This window comes from Oncorhynchus clarkii, chromosome 10, assembly GCF_045791955.1.
Source record: "Oncorhynchus clarkii lewisi isolate Uvic-CL-2024 chromosome 10, UVic_Ocla_1.0, whole genome shotgun sequence".
Taxonomy (NCBI): Eukaryota; Metazoa; Chordata; class Actinopteri; order Salmoniformes; family Salmonidae; genus Oncorhynchus; species Oncorhynchus clarkii.
Window position 1 is genome coordinate 38,140,780 of NC_092156.1, and position 25,348 is coordinate 38,166,127.

Genomic DNA, 25,348 nt, shown 5'->3' on the forward strand with positions numbered 1-25,348 from the left:
GCCTTCGTGACTGCCTTACTGAAAGCAGCTGTGAGACATTACTGGGACTAGATGAGATAAGGCGTGTCTGAGACGTCCCAGGCCCTTTGTTGATATGCAAAGTGTTTGAAGTCAGTTTCAGTGCAGCTAGGCTTATGGGGAGAAAAAAAACAAACGTGTCATGTTGGAAAGCCTTATATTACTTATGTTTTACAGAGCACATCTCAGTTTGTCTTTCTTTGTGATTTAGTCCAATTTTTAGAGGGCTATAGAACTAAATTACAGGGAACAGGAACCTTTTTGATTTGTAGTATCTGCAGAAGGTACAAGAGCTTTGCTATAAAAGAGGAAGTTAAAGAACATACGAGAGACTATTCAGCATTGACATAGTGGAGGGCATATTCAGTGGCCATCTTGTGACCTACGCATATTCAGAAGTCAATAATTGACTTTTGACAGTGTTGGGAGATTTAATCAAATGTACATCTGCACCTGGGTCTACTTTCAAACTACTGAAGATGTAAATAAAGTGAAGGTTCCTAGATATGTTTTGATTTAAATTGCATGTAGCTGTGCGAACATGCAAGTGTTGTAATTGTTGTAGACCACAAATTCTAAATTCTCTGAAACAAGTTGGCCTCATCACACAATGTTGTGGCTTTACTATGTGTGTGGCCGACTTCACAAGATGCCAGGATAAATAATCTGACTCATTGTGAATTATGACCTGTTTCATTTCTTAAATGTCCTAATTGATGTAGACTATTCAAATGAGCTACAAGGAAATTAATTGATTCTTTACTAGATTACATACAGATGTTGCACTGAAGAATAATTTTATTTCAGGAAAAGCAAAGGCACAAGTTTAAAAAATATTTTATATTACTTAAACAGATATGTTTTATCTTTTAAATCTCATCATCAATCAGATGATTTTCAAACGGACTCTCACCATGCATCGCCCTTGTAGGCTACTCTTCAACACGAATACAATATGCTAAGATTCTAATATTGTCTGATGTTACTTTCCTGTGCCAATTATTCTAAGCATTTTTCTATGATTGTATGATAAAATAATTAGTTCCCAGTTCGCAGGTAAGTGCGAGTGCACACTTGATGACAGTATGCCTTGCATATTGGATTGTGATATGGCAGCTGATATTAGTTGTTTAAATATATTGGGAGTTATCAAAGAGTTACTGCCAGTGACCGTGTTTTACCATTGATTCAGTTTGCCAACCTGCCAAAACATTGGCTTCTATAAAGCTGAAGCTTTTAGCTGCCAGTCACTATTCTGTGAGCAGGTGAAGGTGTAAATAGCCAGTACCTCTCAAAGTGTCAAGCTCTGGCTTTCTTTCTGGTTGTTGCTACCTGCTATTTCACCGTGATCAGCGTGGCAACTATAAACTCACACCATTGCGGTCATCCATGGCCAAGACTTAGAGTCTGCATGAGGATGACCAAATGACTTGGGATTAGTGATTAAAATAGAAAATCTGAGAGCCTCAAACTTGCATTAACATTTCTCCTGAGAGGTCAAGAATGTGGTGGTCTTGAACTGTATGTTTGGGGGCTTCAAGGTAAAAGCTGAAAGAGAACATGCTTTTCCCCTGGTATATTAATGTACTCTTAAACTCAGTGACACATAATCCTATTTTATTATTTCTGGCCTTATATACTAATTTATATTTGATTCTCCATGTAATATGTGAATTGGCTGTCAACATCCTAGAGTATTGCATGTCTATTTGATTTGATTTATTTCTTATCCACTTATTGGAGTGTTTTTTTATTAACTTCCCCCATGTGCATGAGTCCTTAAGCCCAAATTCAAAATCTGTTATCAAACCATCTCTAGAACAAAGTGCAGCTGATTGCCAATCCTGCAATTATTTGAGGTTTATTCCATTGCTTAGTCAATAAGGGAATTCTGGTTTCTGGCCTTTTGTGGGAACAATTGGAGCTTGGGAGTAGTTAGAATAACATTTTCGCAATATATATTTTCATAGTTTGAAGAAAGAGCCCAATGAGTCGTATGACAGGCATCTTGGCTATTGTTTAAAGAGGCTAGATACTGTTTGTTGTGTTCAGACAGAGGAAAACCCAGTACTTAAGAACATTTTTTCTCATAACTCTAGCTGAAAGAGACCAGTCTTTGTTTGAAGTCTTCTTGGAGTGTGTTGACATGACCATAGTAACACTGATTCCCAAAGCAGCACTGGATGGTCTCGTTCAATCAGATTACAACAATGAAGGCTAGTCACTCACAACTTTCATAATGTCACAATTAAGACTTCCTAATGAAAACAATTTCAAGCTGGCCATAATGAACTGAACTCAAAAAGATTGAGAATCACTATGAATTTTGTTTGGGGTAGAATCACAATGGACGAGATTCCAAATATTTACTGTGTGTGGTTCAGTAACTGTGAAGACCTCACACTAATCTGTCACATAGCTGGTTCATGTTTTAAAACGTTTTCATCAGGGGTTTGATCCAATACATTTTGTATGTAATTGTCAAGATTATTTTCCCTTCTTTTGAGGTTTTCTTATGGTTAGTTGCAGCTTTGACATTTTATTTAAAGCTAATTACAGTTAAAGTTCGAAGTTTACGTACACCTTAGCCAAATACATTTAAACTCAGTTTTGCACAATTCCTGACATTTAATCCTAGTAAAAGTCCCTGTTTTAGGTCAGTTAAAATAACCACTTTATTTTGAGAATGTGAAATGTCAGAATAATAGTAGAGAGAATAATTTCTTTCAGCTTTTATTTATTTCATCACATTCCCAGTGGGTCAGAAGTTTACATACACACAATTAGTATTTGGCAGCATTGCCTTTAAATTGTTTAACTTGGGTCAAACATTTCGGGTAGCCTTCCACAAGATTCCCACAATAAGGTGGGTGAATTTTGGCCCATTCCTCCTGACAGCTTGACAGAGCTGGTGTGAAATTGAGTCAGGTTTGTAGGCCTCCTTGCTCGCACATGCTTTTTCAGTTCTGCCCACAAATGTTCTATAGGATGAGGTCAGGCCACTCCAATACCTTGACTTTGTTGTCCTTAATCTCATTTTGCAAAACTTTGGAAGTATGCTTGGGATCATTGTCCCTTTGGAAGACCCATTTGCGACCAAGTTTTAACTGATGTCTTGAGATGTTGCTTCAATATATCCACCTAATTGTCCTTTCCTCATTATGCAATATATTTTGTGAAGTGCACCAGTCCCTCCTGCAACAAAGCACCCCCACAACATGATGCTGCCACCCCCATGCTTCACAGTTGGGATGGTGTTCTTCGGCTTGCAAGCCTCCCCCTTTTTCCTCCAAAGAAAACGAAGGTCATTATGGCCAAACAGTTTTTTGTTTAATCAGACCAGAGGATATTTCTCCAAAAGCACAATCTTTGTCCCCATGTGCAGTTGCGAACCGTAGTCTGGCTTTTTTATGGCGGTTTTGGAGCAGTGGCTTCTTCCTTGCTGAGTAGCCTTTCAGGTTATGTCGATATAGGACTCGTTTTACTGTGGATGTAGACACGTTTGTACCTGTTTCCTCCAGCATCTTCACAAGGTCCTTTGCTGTTGTTCTGGGATTGATTTGCACTTTTCGCACCAAAGTACGTTCATCTCTAGGAGACAGAACGTGTCTCCTTCCTGAGCGGTATGACGGCTGCGTGGTCCCATGGTGTTTATACCTGCGTACTATTGTTTGTACAGATGAACTTGGTACCTTCAGGCGTTTGGAAATTGCTCCCAAGGATGAAACAGACTTGTGGACGTCTACAATTTTTTGGGGAGGTCTTGGTTGATTTATTTTGATTTTCCCATGATGTCAAGCAAAGAGGCACTGAATTTGAAGGTAGGCCTTGAAATACATCCACAGGCACACCTCCAATTGACTCAAATGATGTCAATTAGCCTATCAGAAGCTTCTAAAGCCATGACATAATTTTCTGGAATTTTCCAAGCTGTTTAAAGGCACAGTCAACTTAGTGTATGTAAACTTCTGACCCACTGGAATTGTGATACAGTGAATTATAATTGAAATAATCTGTCTGTAAACAATTGTTGGAAAAATGACTTGTGTCATGCACAAAGTAGATGTCCTAACCTCTTGCCAAAACTATAGTTTGTTAACAAGAAATTTGTGGAGTGGTTGAAAAAACGAGTTTTAATGACTCCAACCTAAGTGTATGTAAACTTCCGACTTCAACTGTACCTTGGTTTGAAGAAGGCATAGCTGCTGGGTCTCAACCTAGTGCAGGCTCATGCCCCACATGCTTTTAGTCGAACCCTATTCATTTCCTATTACAAAAAATTGATGGCTTTTGAAAATTGTCGTGGCACAACAGTGTGTTTATTAAGTGTAACCATATCCTGTTTCTTGTAAAGAGGGCAAATCCGCAAGAGTCACAAACAGATACAGATGAGTTTTTCAAAGCTGTGGCTTTTGCTACTGCGATGACAAGGGAGTGTGTAGTTCCTCCACATTGGCCGGCATTGCAGTTGAACTGATGTGACAGAACAGAGACAAAGAAGGGCTATCCCCATTATCTCACCTTGGCACTGCCACAGTCACACATAGCCTCCCATCAGACACTGTCTATCATGATGTCTATCTTCAATTACTTTTTCACACAGAAAAAATGGTAAAGTCATCACTTTGCTTAAAAGAGGGGTTGGCGTGTGGTTTGAGTTTGAGTTGGTCTTTGCAGGATTCTCTCATCGTAGTACAGTCTTTGTATTCTAACACTGCTAAACATATAATAGGGTAATGAACCCCATCCACCACCCACCCCTGTGTTGCACAGGCCTCGGTGATGCATAGCTGTTATTTTGGGTAGGAATGCCAAAATATTTACTCATAGAGGCTTTCAGCTCTCCGTGGTTCTCATTGTGAGGATAGTTTACTGCTCAAAATCTATTGTTTGATTTTAGAATCTCTTTTGCAGTAAATTACCAACATATCTGACTGTTTTAATCAAAGCTGTTTGGTTTTTGGAGGACAAAGATGTATTCATTGATTCTTGTTGTTTCTGACCAAGTGACTATTGGGCAATCGTTCATTGGCCAAAAGACTCCTTTCATATTGTTGGTAGGCTCCTGATATTGAGACCATCAGTAAACTAGAGATGCATCAGCCTTCATTTTGTTGATAAATGTTGTGTCTCAGAAGGCCTGATCAGTAAACTATTACTTCATATCAATAAGATATTCATAAATATCTCAGTTTGTTAACATTTCTCATCACGTTGTGCACTGTTCTTCATGTTTCATCAACGCAATGTCAAATATTCATGTGTTGGGACCAAATGGCAATAAACACTTGTGCAGCTGTAAATGTTTTACTACACACCTATTTGCACAGATGGCAGTATTACACAATCCTGATTATGGGTTCAGGTGGATTGCTCTCTCCGTTGAACTCCAGGGGACTATCATTGGACTCTGTCATGAGGGATGCTTTAAATTAAATCATCATCATGTGCTATCTAGAACCTAAAAGGGTTCTTCGGCTGTCCCCATAGGAGAACCCTTTGAAGACCATTTCTGGTTCCAGGCAGGACCTTTTCCACAGAGGGTACTACATGGACCCAAAAAGGGTTCTACCTGGAACCAAAAAAGGTTTTCCTATGGGGGCAGCCGAAGAACCACTTTGGATTCCTTTTTTCTAAGAGTGTGGGTAATGTCCCATACAATTCTTGATTGTCGAATACTGTTCTCTGACATTGTTGTTTTACACCCTATTCCTACTGTATGATAGTATTTTCTAGTGGCAAAAATGTACAATACTTTTTTGTTATTTTGTAAATTGTTGAGGAGAAGGAGCACAGTTCGTAGTGGGTGAAATCTGTAGACTGCATATAATGGAGGATGGTTGGTTTTCTGTGCTGTGATGTAGACTAGCGTTGCAGTACAGCTGTGTGCCATCTGGCCAGAGCTGCAGACTGGTGCAACATCTGGAGCTCTGTGGAAAGACAAGTCTCTCTCTCTCTTTCCTCCACTGTACTTTATCTAGGCTAATACTGGGCTTGTGAGGTGAGTACATGTTCACGTCTGGTCAAGTGCTCTAGCTGTAGCCTCTCATCCAGTGTGAGCCTCGGTTGCTGATGACTGTCATTATGCCACTGAGCACACACCACCACCAGGTTCTCTTCTCTTATGAGTCCCTGGGGGATGGATATGATTGGCTGGATAAGAACTCTCATAAACTCAAGGTTAAAGGGTGGATTATGAATATAATGTTAAAAAGGAAAGCCATGAATAGAGCTTTTTAGACCATACCAAGTGAGGCCATGATGATCACATAATCAAATTGTGTTGGTCACATACACATATTTAGCAGATGTTATTGCGAGTCTAGCGAAATGCTTGTGTTCCTAGCTCCGATTAGTGCATTAATATCTAATCATTCTAATCATTCATAACAATATACACAATTTTACTAAAAGTAAAATAATGGAATTAAGAAATATATAAATATTAGGACGAGCAGTGTCGAGGTGGCATTGACTAAAATACAGTACACATATGAAATTAGTAAAGCAATATGTAAACATTATTAAAGTGACTAGTGTTCCATTATTAAAGTGACCAGTGATTCCATGTCTATGTACAGTTGAAGTTGGAAGTTTACATACATCTTAGCCAAATACATTTAAACTCAGTTTTTCACCATTCCTGACATTTAATCCTAGTAAAAATTCCCTGTATTAGGTCAGTTAGGATCACCACTTTATTTTAAGAATGTGAAATGTCAGAATACTAGTAGAGAAAATAATTTATTTAAGCTTTTATTTCTTTCATCACATTCCCAGTGTGTCAGAAGTTTACATACACTCAATTAGTATTTGGTAGCATTGCCTTTAAATTGTTTAACTTGGGTCAAACGTTTCGGGTTTCCTTCCACAAGCTTCCCACAATAAGTTGGGTGAATTTTGGCACATTCCTCCTGACAGAGCTGGTGTAACTGAGTCAAGTTTGAAGGCCTCTTTTCTCACACACGCTTTTCCAGTTCTATAGGATTGAGGTCAGGGCTTTGTGATGGCCACTCCAATACCTTGACTTTGTTGTCCTTAAGCCATTTTGCCACAACTTTGGAAGTATGCTTGGGGTCATTGTCAATTTGGAAGACCAATTTGCGACCAAGCTTTAACTTCCTGACTGATGTCTTGAGCTGTTGCTTCAATATATCATAATTGTCCTTTCCTCATGATGCCATCTGTTTTGTGAAGTGCACCAGTGCCTTCTACAGCAAAGCACCACAACATTATGCTGCCAGCCCCGTGCTTCACGGTTGGGATGGTGTTCTTCGGCTTGCAAGCCTCCCCCTTTTTCCTCAAATCATAACGATGGTCATTATGGACAAGCAGTTCTATTTTTGTTTCATCAGACCAGAGGACATTTCTCCAAGATAAACAATCTTTGTCCCCGTGTGCAGTTGCAAACCATAGTCTGGCTTTTTTTATGGCGGTTTTGGAGCAGTGGCTTCTTCCTTGCTGAGCAGCCTTTCAGGTTATGTCGAGATTGGGCTTGCTTTTGTACCTGTTTCCTCCAGCATCTTCACAAGGTCCTTTGCTGTTGTTCTGGGATTGATTTGCACTTTTTGAACCAAAGTACGTTTATCTCTCAGAACGCGTCTCCGTCCTGAGCGGTATGATGGCTGGGTGTTCCCATGGTGTTTATAGTTGCATACTATTGTTTGTACAGATGAACGTGGTACCTTCAGGCACCTTCAGGCATTTGGAAATTGCTCCCAAGGATCAACCAGACTTGTGGAGCTCTACAATTTTTTTCTGAGGTCTTGGCTGATTTCTTTTGATTTTCCCATGATGTCAAGCAAAGAGGCACTGAGTTTGAAGGTAGGCCTTGAAATACATCCACAGGTACCCCTCCAATTGACTCAAATAATGTCAATTCGCTTATCAGAAGCTTCTAAAGCCATGACATCATTTTCTGGAATTTTCCAAGCTGTTTAAAGGCACAGTCAACTGAGTGTATGTAAACGTTTGACCCACTGGAGTTGTGATACAGTGAATTAATCTGTCTGTAAACAATTGTTGAAAAATTACTTGTGTCATGCACAAAGTAGATGTCCTAACTGACTTGCCAAAACTATAGTTTGTTAACAAGAAATTTGTCGGAGTGGTTGAAAAATGAGTTTTAATGACTCCAACTTCAAATGTATATAGGGCAGCAACCTCTAAGGTGCAGGGTTGAGTAACCGGGTGGTGACCGGCTAGTAACATCATTGTTCACATATATCTCCGGTGTCACCTGGATTTTCTCCCTGTAGAGTTACAGAACCACGAGTCATCGTTAATGCTGCTGCATGGAAACGTTGCGTGCTTTGCTTAACTTGGCAGGCTGCGTGAACAGGAATCTGCATACTATTAGAAATGGCTGGAGTCAGTGCATGATCTGGATGAAGGAGGAAAGGAGAACCATGTCCAAACCTCTTCTGTGGTTCTTCTTTCAATGTCTCTGTGTTAGTCTGACCAGAATCACAATAACACTGATGCGATGCAAGATTCGGACAGTATGTGTGATTAAAGTAGTCTGGGGAATGCCCTTCAAGATAAGTGTCCATATATTTTACCATTGCTTTACCACTGATGTCTTATGGATAGTCTGACTTGTTGGGCCGATGCTGCACATGGTGAATCAATTGAATTGTATAGTACTTTTCACTTGATTTAAGAATGTTCAATATGTAGCGCCCAATACCCAACACATGGTGTTGTTTTCAGTTTGTGCAATACTGTATAACAGGGGAACAGTGCTCTCTACTCATGTAGACAGTAGACTCCACTTGAGCATCCTGTCTACACTATTGTTCTTTATATGTCTTGTGGCATTCCTACTGATAGCTAGAGAGGTGATGAATACTGAAGTCTGTTGACTCCTAAGTACAAAGGCTCTAATATGCTGTATGTGGGACTTTCTCATTGTGCTTAAGCTGTTCAATCTCCAGAGGCCTGTAACATGAGTGTAATTCTGACTTCATAGTGAAACAATCAGGAAGGCTTGTCTGGGCTGTACCATGACCGTTTCTGACATCTCAGTGGATCTGGTTGGTTGCCTGTGGTGCTGAAATGACATAGTGACACACATCATTGGATCTGGTTGGTTGCCTTTGGTGCTGAAATGACATAATGACTCACAAAAGCAGAAGATGTTGCATTGGTTTGTGTCCTGGAATTAATATAAAGAGTGTCACTCTCCTCAACCACAGTCACTTACTTATTGATGGGCTTACTCACCCATTCTCCATGGAAGTGACAAACTTCCCGAGAACACTCCACACCGGGGAATCCTTTTTGAGGCACTGTACTGTAGCTACTGCCAGCATGGTTACGATGATTGAGTCTCTGAGTACAAATGCATCTCAGTGCAACCCCTGATGCGCCTCCCTTCATGGCTCACTCCTCCTACTCCACCCTACACATAACTCATGATGCTCAGATATTTGTACACACCTTTCCAAAGTTATGGGTTAAAATTAAGTTTGAATAAGTTGAGATCTTTAATAGTGCCCATCCACAGTGTTTCTTGACTGAGTCAATACACCACTCTGTGTCTGTGCCAAATGCTATACAGTTTGCCAATAGGGCTTCCACGCATATTGGTTGTAGTATAACTGTTAGCTAATAACTAATAGTTACTAGACATGTCAAGTGATTTAAGTTCATTCCCTTTGAAATGTGATGTTTCATAGTCATATTGTAGATGTTTTATGAAATGTTTGAAATTACCTGAGCAATAGTGTGCCAGAAATGATTTCCTATGATTGACAGTTGGCTAACATGAGAGCACTTGGACAAGGGTGAATGCTGTTAACACTCAAACATTTGGCCTTACGTGGACCCAGTGCCTAGTTCAAACATGGGCCTCTGAGAAGGGTGTCTGTAGACTGGTTCATGTAAGGCAGTGGGCTTCAAGACATGTTTCATTCCCCTTCTTTACAACAGTCGTTAACATCTCCATGATCTCTACATATACAATAGATTCTGTGCAGTATAAACAATAGCAGTTGTGTTTATTATTTGAATCATTCATGCGGAAGGTCATGAAATGTTCCACGCATTCATTGCGGGTGTTTTTATGGGCTGTTCACAACATAATGACTAACTGCATTTTTCATGATATAAAAACACTACTCATGAAGACACACTTGGGTTTGTACGACAAGTACAAATAAATATGAAGGCAGAGGAAGCTACTGTGAAACATGCCCACACATACAGGGTAATCACTCTACCTCTCAGTCCCAGTGTTCCAAGCAATGCTAAACATACTGGCCAAAGAAACATCTTTGTAATAAATTATGAACATGTTTTCCATTTATTTAACTCAAACTACCAACCATACAGTAGGCCTTCTACCTCTCCAAAAGATTCTTATCAGAATCATCTTGTGGTGTCTAAACATTTGACCAAACACCAGCGTTGCTGAAAACGAGATCCTTCTTGATCCTATGCCAGCAATAACAAACAAGCAACCTTGCATACATATATTGTAATTTTTGAAAAATCTAGATGTCTTCAGTTTCCATGTATTATGAATGAGTAGAGCTGCTATCCAACATGTATCTGATAACTGAAATCTGTGGACCAGCATGGCACGCATAACAGATACAATATGAATCAATAGAGCAGTATCCCCGGGCTCTAGTGTTCCTCCCATGGCTCCTCTTCCCCAAAATCATTCCCAAAAGTGATAGCACTACCCGCTGTGCCAAAAATGCTTGACGTGTCACTGCAGGACTGAATTTAGGACGATTTTGGAATCAATCATGTGTTTTATTCTCATATGTACATATTTTTCCACTCCAATGTCACATAATCATTCAGTCTGACCCCTCATCAAAGTTACATGCTGTTTAGACAGAGGGGCAATACATTTTTCACACTGCACACACCAACATAAAGAGCAGAACAGTGTTAGCCTTCGTCAAGAATAAGACTCTGGGTGGTCTGTTTGCAGCAGTGAAGAGGAATAAGTCAAATCTCTCGTGTTTTTCTACCCACTCTGTCTCCGGTCCCCTCAGGGGTTGGCGTGTCTGAGTGGGCTGTGGGCTCCCTTTTGGGCTTGGCCCCTGAGCAGAACACGTATCTGACAAAGGAGCCTTTAAATCAAGCCCCAGACACAAGTGCATGACCCACTCTAGGGACAACACACAGTGGACATGCTGACTTGACCTCAGGCTCCAGATGTGGACTTGTTGTAACCTTATGATCCAGGCATCATTCAATGTCTTTCAATCAATGCAACATTTTCTCTCAGCTCATGGCAAAATGTGTAGAATTGTAGGAATGGGCTGTTTTCCCCAAAAAATCCCTTGCGTGGGGGACCCGCGAAACTGCGGTACACCACTGCTTTCAATTCTGATTCGTGCAGGGAAGAATATCAGACTAATTAAAGTTGTTATAAAAAATATTTATGCTGAAATTATGTATGCATGCTTGCTTGCCAATGTAGGCACAGCAGGTCTGCATTTGTTTGATACTCTACGTGTTGCCAAACACAAAACCGAGGTTATAGCAGGCAGTGACTCATTGAAAACATGCCTACTCAGCTTGTCCCAGTATCAGGCATCATACGCAAACAAGTGCTAAACAAAGTATGGTAAACACCCCTTGTTATGCGAAGAGACCTTCCTGGTCTCTTGACTGTTTGGAGTTCAGTTGAGTACATCATTCCAGTCCCAGTTCCAGCTGCACTACTAGAAACAGGGTCAAAGGTCTGTAAAAAAAAAAAGTATGGTCCGCAGATCTCATTTGTTCTGAACAACCCTTTAACTGGAACAGAATATGGAAAAATATGACCATGGCATCCTGTAATCGGAACCATCAACTTATACTGTACGTTGTAAGTTTGTTCAGACTGTATTCAGTCATGGAGAAAGCGCACAATTGTCAGAAAAGTAAAGATACCTTAATAGAAAATGACTCAAGTAAAAGTGAAAGTCACCCAGTAAAATCCTACTTGAGTAAAAGTCTAGAAGTATCTGGTTTTAAATACTCTTTTCAAATTCCTTATATTAAACAAACCAGACAGCACCATTGTCTAGTTTTTTATTTATTTATGATAGCCAGGGGCACACTCCAACACTCGGACATACTTTTCATATGCAGCATGTGTTTAGTGCGTCCGCCAGATCAGATGCAGTAGGGATGACCAGGGATGTTCTCTTGATAAGTGTGTGAATTAGACAATTTTCTGTCCTGCTAAGCATTCAAAATGTAACGAGTACTTTTGGGAGTCAGGGAAAATGTATGGAGTAAAAAGTACATAATATTCTTTAGGAATGTAGTGAAGTAGCCTCCCGAGTGGGGCGGTGGCCTATGGCACTGCATCGCAGTGTTAGCTGTGCCTCTAGAGATTCTGGGTTTGAGTCCAGGCTCTGTTGCAGCCAGCCGCGTCCGGGAAATCCATGGGGTGGCGCACATTTGGACAGTGTCGACCAGGTTAGGGGAGGTTTTGGCCGGCAGGGATGTCCTTGTCCCATCGCGCACTAGCGACTCCTGTGGCGGGCCGACCCAGTCGCCAGGTGTGCGGTGTTTCCTCCGACACATTGGTGTGGCAGGCTTCCGGGTTAAGTGGGCATTGTGTGAAGAAGCAGTGCGGCTTGGTTGGGTTGTGTTTCGGAGGACGCACTGCTCTCGACCTTCGCCTCTCCCGAGCCCGTACGAGAGTTGCAGCGATGAGTGAAAACTGTAACTACCAATTGGATACCACAAAAAGGGGTTAAAAAGGGAACGTAATGAAGTAAAAGTTGTGAAAAATAGTACAGATACCCCAAAAAACGACTTAAGAAGTACTTCCAAGTACTTTACACCGCTAACTGTATTTAACACAAGGAAACATTTTACAATGAAATTGGCCCCAACTCCCAACTGTTCACTGTGTCCCCTAAATCAGGTAGGCACATTCCTTATGATGTAGGAGTGCGTTGCAGTTAAATGCTTCTGGGGCAAAGTTACACATTTCATGAATGTAAATTGTCAATGCTTTGCATCTCTTATGTTACTTAACGATAATAGCTCCTTGAATCTCTCAATCAATCAGAGTTGATTACTGCTGGCAGGCAGCACTGCCACAAAAAAAAGATGCTGGCTCTTAGATGACAATCACCTCACTCTCTCCCGATTCACCAGTAGATACAGTTACTGTTAGAAGTTATAACATTAGAATGATCGACAGTGAGAATGAATGGTGCTAGTCAAGGAACAATTGAGACCTGGACAAATATACTTGACTCTGTAAAGAATCATCTCAGCTAAAGGCCAACACACAAATAAACAATCCATAAAGGCCAAAAGATACAGTACATATATACACACAGTTGAAGTCGGATGTTTACATACACCTTAGCCAACTACATTTAAACTCAGTTTTTCACAATTCCTGACATTTAATCCAAGTAAGAATTCCCTGTTTTAGGTCAGTTAGGATCACCACTTTATTTTAAGAATGTGAAATGTCAGAATAATAGTAGAGAGTGATTTGTTTCAGCTTTAATTTATTTCATCACATTTTCAATGGGTCAGAAATTTACAAACACTCAATTAGTATTTGGTAGCCTTGCCTTTAAATTGTTTAACTTGGGTCAAACGTTTCGGGTAGCCTTCCACAAGCTTCCCACAATAAGTTGGGTGAATTTTGGCCCATTCCTCCTGACAGAGCAGGTGTAACTGAGTCAGGTTTGTAGGCCTCCTTACTCGCACACGTTTTTTCAGTTCTGCCCGCAAATGTTCTATGGGTTTGAGGTCAGGGCTTTGTGATGGCCACTCCAATACCTTCACTTTGTTGTCCTTAGCCATTTTGCCACAACTTCGGAAGTGTACTTGGGGTCATTGTCCATTTGGAAGACCCATTTGCGACTAAGCTTTAACTTCCTGACTGATGTCTTGAGATGTTGTTTCAATATATCATAATTGTCCTTTCCTCATGATGCCATCTATTTTGTGAAGCGCACCAGTCCCTCTTGCCGCAAAGCACCCCCACAACATGATGCTGCCACCCCCGTACTTCACGGTTGGGATGGTGTTCTTTGGCTTGCAAACCTTCCCCTTTTTCCTCCAAACATAACGATGGTCATTATGGCCAAACAGTTCTATTTTTGTTTCATCAGACCAGAGGACATTTCTCCAAAAAGTACGATCTTTGTCCCCATGTGCAGTTGCAAACCGTAGTCTGGCTTTTTTATGGCTGTTTTGGAGCAGTGGCTTCTTCCTTGCTGAGCGGCCTTTCAAGTTATGTCGATATAGGACTCGTTTTACTGTGGATATCGAGAATTTTGTACCTGTCACCACCAGCATCTTCACAAGGTCCTTTGCTGTTGTTCTGAGATTGATTTGCACTTTTTGCACTAAAGTACGTTCATCTCTAGGAGACAGAACGTGTCTCCTTCCTGAGCAGTATGACGGCTGCTTAGTCCCATGGTGTTCACACTTGCGTGCTATTGTCTGTAAGGATGAATGAGGTATCTTCAGGCGTTTGGAAATTGCTCCCAAGGATGAACCTTGTGGAGATCTACAATTATTTTGCCTGATTTATTTAGATTTTCCCATGATGTCAAGCAAAGAGGCACTGAGTTTGAAGGTAGGCCTTGAAATATATCCACAATATCCACACCTCCAATTGACTCAAATGATGTCAATTAGCATATCAGATGCTTCTAAAGCCATGACATCATTTTCTAGAATTTTCCAAGCTGTTTAAAGGAACAGTCAACTTAGTGTATGCAAACTTCTGACCCACTGGAATTGTGATACAGTGAATTATAAGTGAAATAATCTGTCTGTAAACAATTGTTGGAAAAATGACTTGTGTCATGCACAAAGTAGATGTCCTAACCGACTTGCCAAAACTTTAGTTTTTTAATAAAAAATGTGTGTAGTGGTTGAAAAACAACTTTTAATGACTCCAACCTAAGTGTATATAAACTTCCCACTTCAACTGTACAGTGGGTAGAACAAGTATTTGATACACTGCCGATTTTGCAGGTTTTCCTACTTACAAAGCATGTAGAGGTCTGTCATTTTTATCATAGGTACACTTCAACTGTGAGAGACGGAATCTAAAACAAAAATCCAGAAAATCACATTGTATGATTTTTAAGTAATTCATTTGCATTTTATTGCATGACATAAGTATTTGATACAATTATGATATATTTGATACATCAGTAGGAAAACCTGCAAAATCGGCAGTGTATCAAGTACTTGTTCTCCCCACTTTATATGTATATACCCATTTTAACCTTTTTAACTTTCTCTGCTTTCAGGCCCACGGGAAGGGGTGGTATGGGGAGGGTTTTCTCTGGTTGCCGGGTGGGGGGTCTGGGGGGGGGGGGGGGGGTGACTGACGAGCAACCCTATTTGATGGGGGGAGGGGGGGGGTCCAGAATGGGGGGGGGGGGGGGGGGGGGGTGATAGAGACATGTTGGCTGGGTGGGTTTGGGGGAATGGGATAGGAGGTTGGGGGTGGAGGCCCACTTTTTTCTGTTTAAACTGAATGTATTATTACTTAAACCCCTGTATGTATTTCTTACTGTTATTTTTATTTTGAGTGGCAGCCTATGGGTAAATTTTTTCTAAGAGAGGTATGTACTCTGATCTCCCCTATTACAGCGCGATGAATGAGATGGCAATGTCCGCCATCAGTATAAAAGGTGCAATTTAAAACGCACCTGGAAACGCCACCTGCATAGAAATGCTCCATGTCTCACGGCAGACTCATGTTGCATAGTCTAGACAATGCGTCTCTCCAGCCTTTCAGGGAACCGGCGCATTAGGTTAGCATTTGGCAGGTCAGCATCTATTCTGGTGGTGGTGATACTTCCCACACCGCCCCAGACCACACTGGGTTATTCTAATATTGGATATTTCTCTCTCTCTCTCTCTGATTTACTTTGAGCCTCTTTACACTTACTAAACTTTGCGTAAAAATACATATACAAACTTGTGTACTTGCTACGTCTCGACCTCTACCTCTGGAGGTAGAACACGATGCTAGCCCGACAGTTGCCCCCTTGAAGCAGGGCAGTGTAAACAGAATTGTCTTGTTGAGCCAACACTCCTACTGTATAAATGGTAATAGCAGAGCAATGTTTTTGAAACAGATTAAATGTATAGACATTTTCCTCATATTTGAGACTTGTTTTATTGTTTTTACCTGAAACTGCAGTAACAGCCTGCTACATTCTGAAATTGTCGCACTGAGCCACGTTAAACTACAGAAGCCCATCATACAAATAGGATATGCTTTTTTTCATTTGTAACATTGTGTGGTGTTTTCCTGGGTCCCAGAGTTTTTCCTGATCTGGTAGTAGGCTAACCTATCCAACTCCGGACCCTAGTTGTAGCGTATTACATAGTAATACATCACTGTAAAAAAAATATTTAAAAAATGGTTCTATATGGGCTATGATAGGACCAGATTATTTTTCTAATCAGGACATATGTTGTTGTTTTTTACTCCTGGAAAAACTCCTGTTCCTAGGGAGAATGAAAACATTAAAACCCTTTACACAGACAAAGAGACAACAATTGCTATTGGACAATAAAACTAATAGGGCTGAGCTTGCTGTATGCAGAGTTGCATCTTGTAGGCCTTTGAATCTGCATATAAAAATATACTCATAGAGTATGTCATCGCTATTGTGTTGATTGATTAATTCCAGTCAATAATTCTGGATTAAAAAGGTCTAGGTAGCCAAGCCACCCGAAGTGTGAATATAAACCACATTTGATCACATTCACATTTTCTCAGAACATAAATGGGCCTATTTTAGGCTATAAATACATAGCTTAGGCTATAAAAACATGACGTTATGTTTCCCCCGGCCGGGCCCAGATGGGATCAGAGCGCATAGGCTTCTCTAGGCTACCTGCAGCTGTGGTTGTTATCAGTAGGTTACAGTTGATCAGACTGAAGCACAGACTAATTGTTCATGTTGACAAATATTTTGAGGTGGCGGGCATGGGCTTCTATATCAAACAGCTCTTCGCAAATCTGCAGTGAATTAACTTATACCCACATTTCCAGCCACAATATGCTTATACCACATGTAATGATTTGCATGATATTGGTGAAAATGAAGTCTGGTTTGTTGTAATGTATATGGAAAAGTCTGGTTTGTTGTAATGTAAGGTAGGCCTACTGTAATATTCGTATGAGGCGGTTAATCGGCTAAAGTTGCATGATGAAGACATGCTGTTAGCAACTCTGTGCTTTGTCTTGAAGTTAAAATGTAACGAGTGTAACCTACAGACGAGAGAATAAACCCTTTAAATGTCTGCACATGCTTGTGAATTGTTGCATTATTCAAGAGTGTAATGTTATTGTATTATTCAATAGTGTAATATGTTTTGGTCATTGTTTAATAGTTTGTGCTAACTGGCTAGCAGCTACTGTGCTATTTACAGTCAATTTGAGCTGCGGACCAAGAATGTGGCGTTGCAAGCCACAACAAAAAGTAAGGCAAGGATGTAATGTGAATTGAAAGGTAGAGTTCACTTTTTGCCATCCCGCTACTCAGACTCTCCTTCATATCTAGGGATAAAGGGATGCCTCTGTTCCCCTGTTGCTTTACACAGTCTCTCCCTCACACCTCATTCTGTAGGCCTATGATCTTATTTTGCACCTGTCTAATGAATCACTACCTCCAAGCTGCAGTTGTTCCCTCATTTGATCTTTTTCCAACTTGTGTGCACACTTCACATACTACAAGGGAGCATCAAAGTAGAAGCTTATATTGGATTATGTACTATAAAATAGATTGTATTGTAAAAGGATTTGAAACAGGACAGTAGATTGTGTGTCACGGAGAACAGTTTGTTTTACCTATTCTTCTGAGTTTCTCCTGGGGGGGGATTTCATAATAGAACTCTAAGTACATATTTGTAATATTCGTGCCTTGGCAATCACGTTTCATTTTCACATGTCTTTATCCAATCTGAATATGACAACTGCTGTAGAATATAATGAACACAGTTTACCTAACAGCAGATTGTTGGTTTTACCCATCCCACTGAAAGACAATATCTGCTCAGGGAGCATGTACTCCTGTCAAATGTTGAGACCTTAATTCTTAAACCAGTAAGTGTGCAACCCAATACGTTTAAGGACCGCTGCTTGTGTGATCGTTTTAAGACCTCAAATTACTTTTCATTAATCTTGCCCAACAACATTGTGTTTTTCTCGCTACTGGCAGTGTTTGCTGATATCTTGTTTCAGATGTGCATATATGTTTGATTGATATGAAGATAAAGCTCAGTGAATGGCAGGATGTGGTGATCATCTGTTGGGGGAATCATATAACATTACATCATAGTTCCTGCCATCCCATACTTATCATTTAGCTTGGACTGAGGATATCCTCTGTAACCATTGGATGGAAGCCACTTGTTAGATTGACATTTGGCTGAAATCTAGTTGTGCAAGGACAATTAATGACTCAAACTCACCTACATCATCTGTAATGGGTGTTGTAAGGCACACATTTACATTTCATTTTTATAAAATGTTATTATGTACAGTGGGGCAAAAAAGTATTTAGTCAGCCACCAATTTTGCAAGTTCTCCCACTTAAAAAGATGAGAGAGGCCTGTAATTTTCATCATAGGTACACTTCAACTATGACAGACAAAATGAGAAAAAAAATCCAGAAAATCACATTGTAGGATTTTTTATGAATTTATTTGCATATTATGGTGGAAAATAAGTATTTAGTCACCTACAAACAAGCAAGATTTCTGGCTCTCACAGACCTGTAACTTCTTCATTAAGAGGCTCCTCTGTCCTCCACTCGTTACTTGTATTAATGGCACTTGTTTGAACTTGTTATCAGTATAAAAGACACCTGTTCACAACCTCAAACAGTCACACTCCAAACTCCACTATGGCCAAGACCAAAGAGCTGTCAAAGGACACCAGAAACAAAATTGTAGACCTGAACCAGGCTGGGAAGACTGAATCTGCAATAGGTAAGCAGCTTGGTTTGAAGAAATCAACTATGGGAGCAATTAGGAAATGGAAGACATACAAGACCACTGATAATCTCCCTCGATCTGGGGCTCCACGCAAGATCTCACCCCGTGGGGTCAAAATGATCACAAGAACGGTGAGCAAAAATCCCAGAACCACACGGGGGGACCTAGTGAATGACCTGCAGAGAGCTGGGACCAAAGTAACAAAGCCTACCATCAGTAACACACTACGCCGCCAGGGACTCAAATCATGCAGTGCCAGACGTGTCCCCCTGCTTAAGCCAGTACATGTCCAGGCCCGTCTGAAGTTTGCTAGATAGCATTTGGATGATCCAGAAGAAGATTGGGAGAATGTCAGATGAAACCAAAATATAACTTTTTGGTAAAAACTCAACTCGTCGTGTTTGGAGGACAAAGAATGCTGAGTTGCATCCAAAGAACACCATACCTACTGTGAAGCATGGGGGTGGAAACATCATGCTTTGGGGCTGTTTTTCTGCAAAGGGACCAGGACGACTGATCCGTGTAAAGGAAAGAATGAATGGGGCCATGTATCGTGAGATTTTGAGTGAAAACCTCCTTCCATCAGCAAGGGCATTGAAGATGAAACTTGGCTGGGTCTTTCAGCATGACAATGATCCCAAACACACTGCCCGGGGAACGAAGGAGTGGCTTCGTAAGAAGCATTTCAAGGTCCTGGAGTGGCCTAGCTTTTGTTGTTATTGACCAAATACTTATTTTTTCCACCATAATTTGCAAATAAATTCATTAAAAATCCTACAATGTGATTTTCTGGATTTTTTTTCTTCTCATTTTGTCTGTCATAGTTGAAGTGTACCTATGATGAAAATTACAGGCCTCTCTCATCTTTTTAAGTGGGAGAAATTGCACAATTGGTGGCTGACTAAATACTTTTTTTGCCACACTGTATACACACTGAGTTTACATGACATAGACTGACCAGGTGAATCCAGGTGGAAGCTATGATCCCTTATTGATGTCACCTGTTAAATCCACTTCAATCAGTGTAGATGAAGGGGAGGAGACAATTGAAATAAGGATGTTAAGCCTTGAGACATGGATTGTGTATGTGTACAATTCAGAGGGTGAATGGACAAGACAAAATATTTAAGTGCCTTTGAACGGGGTATGGTAGTAGGTGCCAGGCGCACTGCTTTGTGTGTGTCAAGAACTCTATCGCTGCTGGGTTTTTCACGCTCAACAGTTTCCTGTTTGTATCAAGAATGGTCCACCACCCAAAGGACATCCAGCCAACTTGACACAACTGTGGGAAGCATTGGAGTCAACATGAGCCAGCATCCCTGTGGAATGCTTGAGACACCTTGTCGAGTCTATGCCTCAACAAATTTAGGCTGTTTTGAGGGCAAAATATTAGGATGGTGTTCTTAATGTTTTATACACTCAGTGTTGAATTTTTATCATAAAGGTGGGCAGCAGCATATGGAAAAGTACTTGGTGAGAGTCATGTTGACACAAAGCTTAGGTTCAGAGGTCTTGTCTCAGGCTCTACAGACTGTAATGAGTGCCTGTCAGGTTAGCTGAAGTTTTGGCCATCCTCTCCCTTTACGGGCTGGCTGGGATATCAAAGGCCCCGCTGATAAACAAAATAAACTCCCAGCACTGCTTTCACCCTTTATTGTCCTGCCCGGTTTTAATGTCGGCCAGGTGCAGAGTTAAGCACAAACTCCAGCATTTTTTAAGTCGGCATGCAACGAGCAGAGCATCCATAGAAGCCTGCCTGTTGTTGGTATCACTCAGCTACAGAACATCCTCTGTACCTGCTAAATAAAGCCATTGTTATTCAATTTTATTGAATAACAAGTCCATTGGTTACTGTTCTCATGTAATATTCCTGTCCTTAAAGCCAATGCTTTAGAGTACTGTACAGTCTCTAATGTAGGTTGAAAGTACCCTAATATCAGTGCAGTATCCATATAGAGCTGAACTCTATAAACGTTGACACGCGTGTACCAGCACATGAGACTCACCTCTGGAGAGTATAATGATAGTTGGTGGAAGTGGACAATCACCCCAAAGGAATGCAGAGGGGCCATAAAATGAAACCATTGGCTGGGAGTGATGTGAGGTAATTCTTATTGTTCACGTTTGGCAAGCGCTAGTCTCTCTGGCCAATTTTCACAACATTTAACAGGTACGGTATTGCCTTTATCAGCATTACTCTTTTATGTAGAACTTTTTAAACAGTAGTTTGAAGACACTTTTATGGAAGACTGAACTAGTGAAAAGTGAACTATAGTGCCCTCTAATATTTTGGAGGCAGAACTCCCCTATAACTGTTTGCCCAGGCATTATCTCAGCGGGCTAACACATTCTTGTGGCACGCAGATGACCCATGTTCAAACCCAGTCAAAAGTCATGTTTCTTTGCCTGTCTTAAGGTTATTGGTGGACTTTTGGAATTGATGGCTACTGCTTTCTATTGTCATAAAATGTGCTATTTTCAATGAGTAATCAATACCACACTATCAAGTAGGAGACAAGGAAACAAGCAGCCTGCTCTACTATCCATCAGATAGAGACTCTGCCTGGGTTTGGTTTTCTGCATCTTGTACCATTCACATAAGCCTGATGCCTTCCATCAATCATGTTTTCATACCACACTATCAAGTGTCTGTAGGAGACAAGTTTGAATTTTTGTTCCACAAGCAGCCTGCTCTACTATCCATCAGTTCCCCACCTGTTCCCTTTTTTCCCTCTGATTAGGTCCCTATATCTCTCTCTGACTTGTTTGTTTGTGTCATTCATGCCTGAACCAGGTTTGGTTTTCTGCATCTTGTAGTTCCGCGCAGAGGTAAAGGATGAGATTCTCTCCCGGGAGGTTCCTTCCAGCGTGGATTCCTTGATTGAACTCGCTATTCGCATTGAGCGACGGGTTGATCTTCGTCACCGAGCTCGTGGAAAGGAGCTCGCGCTCTCCGTCGCCTCCCTCTCCGCATCACTACCATCTTCCTCTGCCGGCTCGGGTGCTGAGCCCATGCAGCTGGGAGGTATCCGCATCTCGACTGAGGAGAGGGAACGGAGAATCACCAACCGCCTCTGTCTCTATTGCGGTTCCGCTGGTCATTTTGTCACTTCATGTCCAGTAAAAGGCCAGAGCTCGTCAGTAAGCGGAGGGCTACTGGTGAGCGCTACTACTCCTGTCTCTCCTTCAAGATCCTGCACTACCTTGTCGGTCCATCTACGCTGGACCGGTTCGTCAGCTTCCTGCAGTGCCTTAATAGACTCTGGGGCGGAGGGCTGTTTTATGGACGAGACCTGGGCTCGGGAACATGACATTCCTCTCAGACAGTTAAAGGAGCCCACGGCCTTGTTCGCCCTGGATGGTAGTCCTCTCCCCAGGATTCAGCGTGAGACGCTACCTTTAACCCTCACTGTTTCTGGTAATCATAGTGAAACCATTTCTTTTTTAATTTTTCGTTCACCTTTTACACCTGTTGTTTTGGGCCATCCCTGGCTAGTTTGTCATAATCCTTCCATTAATTGGTCTAGTAATTCTATCCTCTCCTGGAACGTCTCTTGTCAATCCCTCCTGTTTCCTCTGTCTCTTCTTCACAGGAGGAGCCTGGTGATTTGACAGGGGTGCCGGAGGAATATCACGTGTTCAGTCGGTCCAGGGCCACCTCTCTTCCTCCACACCGGTCGTATGATTGTAGTATTGATCTCCTTCCGGGAACCACCCCCCCCCGGGGTAGACTATACTCTCTGTCGGCTCCCGAACGTAAGGCTCTCGAAGATTATTTGTCTGTAGCTCTTGACGCCGGTACCATAGTCCCCTCCTCCTCTCCCGCCGGAGCGGGGTTTTTTTTTGTCAAGAAGAAGGACGGGTCTCTGCGCCCCTGCATAGATTATCATTCACGCGTCAGGCGCGTTGGGCGCTGTTTTTCGCTCGTTTCGAGTTCGTGATAAGCTCTGCCAAGTTAGCCGGCCACCCTGGCGTTCGGGGTACGCTTGCTTCCATTCGCCAGCGTTTCTGGTGGCCCACCCGGGAGCATGACACGCGTCGTTTCGTGGCTGCTTGTTCGGTCTGCGCGCAGACTAAGTCCGGTACAGGCCGCTGATGCCTTCCATCAATGGAATCATGTTTTCACGTTGTTTCCCCTGGAGTTGGGCATGCGACTGAAATGTTAACCTTTCTCCCTCTCCCCTATTCCTTATCCCCTCTTCTTAGTGTCTGTAGAGAGGTACTCTGCTGATCGCGTTGCAGTTTGGTCTAATTTTTGTTCCACAGGTGCAGGTCTCATAAATACTCAAAGTGAACAAAGCCAAGTAATTCCATTCTATGTCAACAAAAGCCAAAATACAGACACAAATCTAATCCACCCAGCAGGGTTCCAATCTGGATTTGAAATATTAGTTGAAAAAACATTAAGTTTGTCTCCTTTTTCCATACATTGCCCCTGATTTCAATAAATGTTATGAGATAATATGAACACACTTCGTATATCTTATGCAAGTTCTCATGACTGGCTAGTTAAGAGGTCCTACAGAGGCTTGAAATTATAAAGAGACCATTGCAAACTACAGTTCTATTTACATTTTACAGCACTTTTTTTGTATCCCTCACTGACCAACAGAATAGATTGCCTCTGGGGAACAGTGAGGAAAACTCTCACCTCACAGAAGACAGAGAAAATGCCGTCCATCGCACCAAAAGGAGCCAGCAGAATAAACGACTTGATTCAGGTATGGATTCTTTTTCAGAGCAATGATTTCATTACATTCAGAGAATGCCTTCAACTTTAATGTTCTAATTAATTTGATGGCTGGACGGATGGGTATACATCAAAGTTTTTCCTCCAGGGAAAAGACTCATGTAATCAAGATAGCAGGGACAGAGCAGGCTGAACCCTGTATGCTGCAAGGTTCATGGTCGGGGTGGTATTTCTTGTAACGCCAGCGATGTTTAGTTTTGTTTACAGAGGCTGGATCTGTGCACTTTGGGAGGGAAATGTTGTTCCCCACTTTTATGCTGTTGGTATGAAACCAGACCTTAAGTAATTATTTTTTGCGGCCATTCTCCTGGTTTCTTGGTTTGACAGGGGTGAGCACTGGGGTTTTTGATGTGGTGTTCAATTCAAAGCCTGAGATGCATTGCATGTGTACATTTACAATGCAGTAATTAGTTTGGGCACTCTGTCATTAGAGAGGGTTTTAGTCTCTCTTCTCCCTCTCTCTCTCTCTCACTCACTCGCTCACTCTCTCATTCCATTGTGGGCTACTGCTGCTTAGATACCAGTTGAAGTGAGTCTACATACCTCAGCTTCACACACATTAAGGTTGGAAAGATCCTGCCAGGATCAGGTTTGGCTAGTGAGGCAATGTTCCTTTCCTCTGATTACCTCCAGTAAGGCAAGGCTGAGGAGATGATTGACATGTGTTTTGAAAGCCGCCCCTTTCTGCTCTGAGGATTTATTTACATGTAAATGTGGTGCAGTTCCAATGTTGTGTTTTCAGTGGAGAGATCCTATAGGGAAGAAATGGTGCTGTGATCCCAGATGGAGAGCTGCTCTTTAGGCTTAATGCTGAAGATCTCCCCTTATGGACACTAATGATGTGTCAGTCACCAAGCACATTTAGGGAATAGGATATTAGGGGCTCTATTTTAACAATCTTAACGCAATGGTTAATCTAATCGCTGGCAGTAGCGCAATAGTTCTGGAGGTATGTCAGAAATATTTTTTGCTGTTTTCATAGCTGGGGCGGCAGGTAGGTAGCCTAGCGGTTAAGAGCGTCGGGCCTGTAACTGAAAGGTAACTGGTTTCAATCCCTGAGCTGACTATTTGTAAAATCTGTTGATGTGCCCTTGAGCAAGTTGCTCTGGATAAGAGCGTCTGCTGAATGTAGATGTATGTTTTATGATGTGCAGTATATTTTCAATTCAAGGCACTCTGACGAATAGACCATTTAAACACCTTTTATAGATAGGCTACTTTGCAAGGCCAGGATAAAAAAGACAATGCATTGCTGTTGAACCAGCCATAGTAGCCTAGGGTAGCCTATGATAGATAGCTTGATAGAAAACGGAAAACAAGCTGTTTGTTTTTTAAAAGAACAATAATATTTCTAAACAGGATGGGGTCAGAAGCAAGATATCATAAATCACTTCTCTCGTTCCATTGCATTGTGTTCACACGTCCCAGCTAGCATATCGGAGAACCATATGTTTCTTAGAGCTTGGTGAGAGCGTGGTTGTCCTATCGTTATTTTGCATAAAACCTTCCCACAATGTTCTGTGATTGGTGCAGGAGAGTTGCATGGCTTTGGAACATTCTCAGCACATTTAAGCAACTTGACAAAATAATTGTAATTTTCTTAGTATTACTTTAACA

At 41.5% G+C, this 25,348-nt stretch overlaps 1 protein-coding gene across 3 annotated transcripts in view; it reads left to right on the plus strand.

Moving 5' to 3' along the window:
* LOC139419543 (ectodysplasin-A-like) overlaps window positions 1-25,348 on the plus strand; it is a 63,992-nt gene that overhangs the window by 11,893 nt on the left and 26,751 nt on the right. For all 3 annotated transcript variants that reach the window (XM_071169507.1, XM_071169508.1, XM_071169509.1), the window contains exon 2: window positions 23,594-23,702. In XM_071169507.1, coding sequence (XP_071025608.1) covers window positions 23,594-23,702 — 109 coding nt within the window. The remainder of the gene's footprint in view (window positions 1-23,593; window positions 23,703-25,348) is intronic.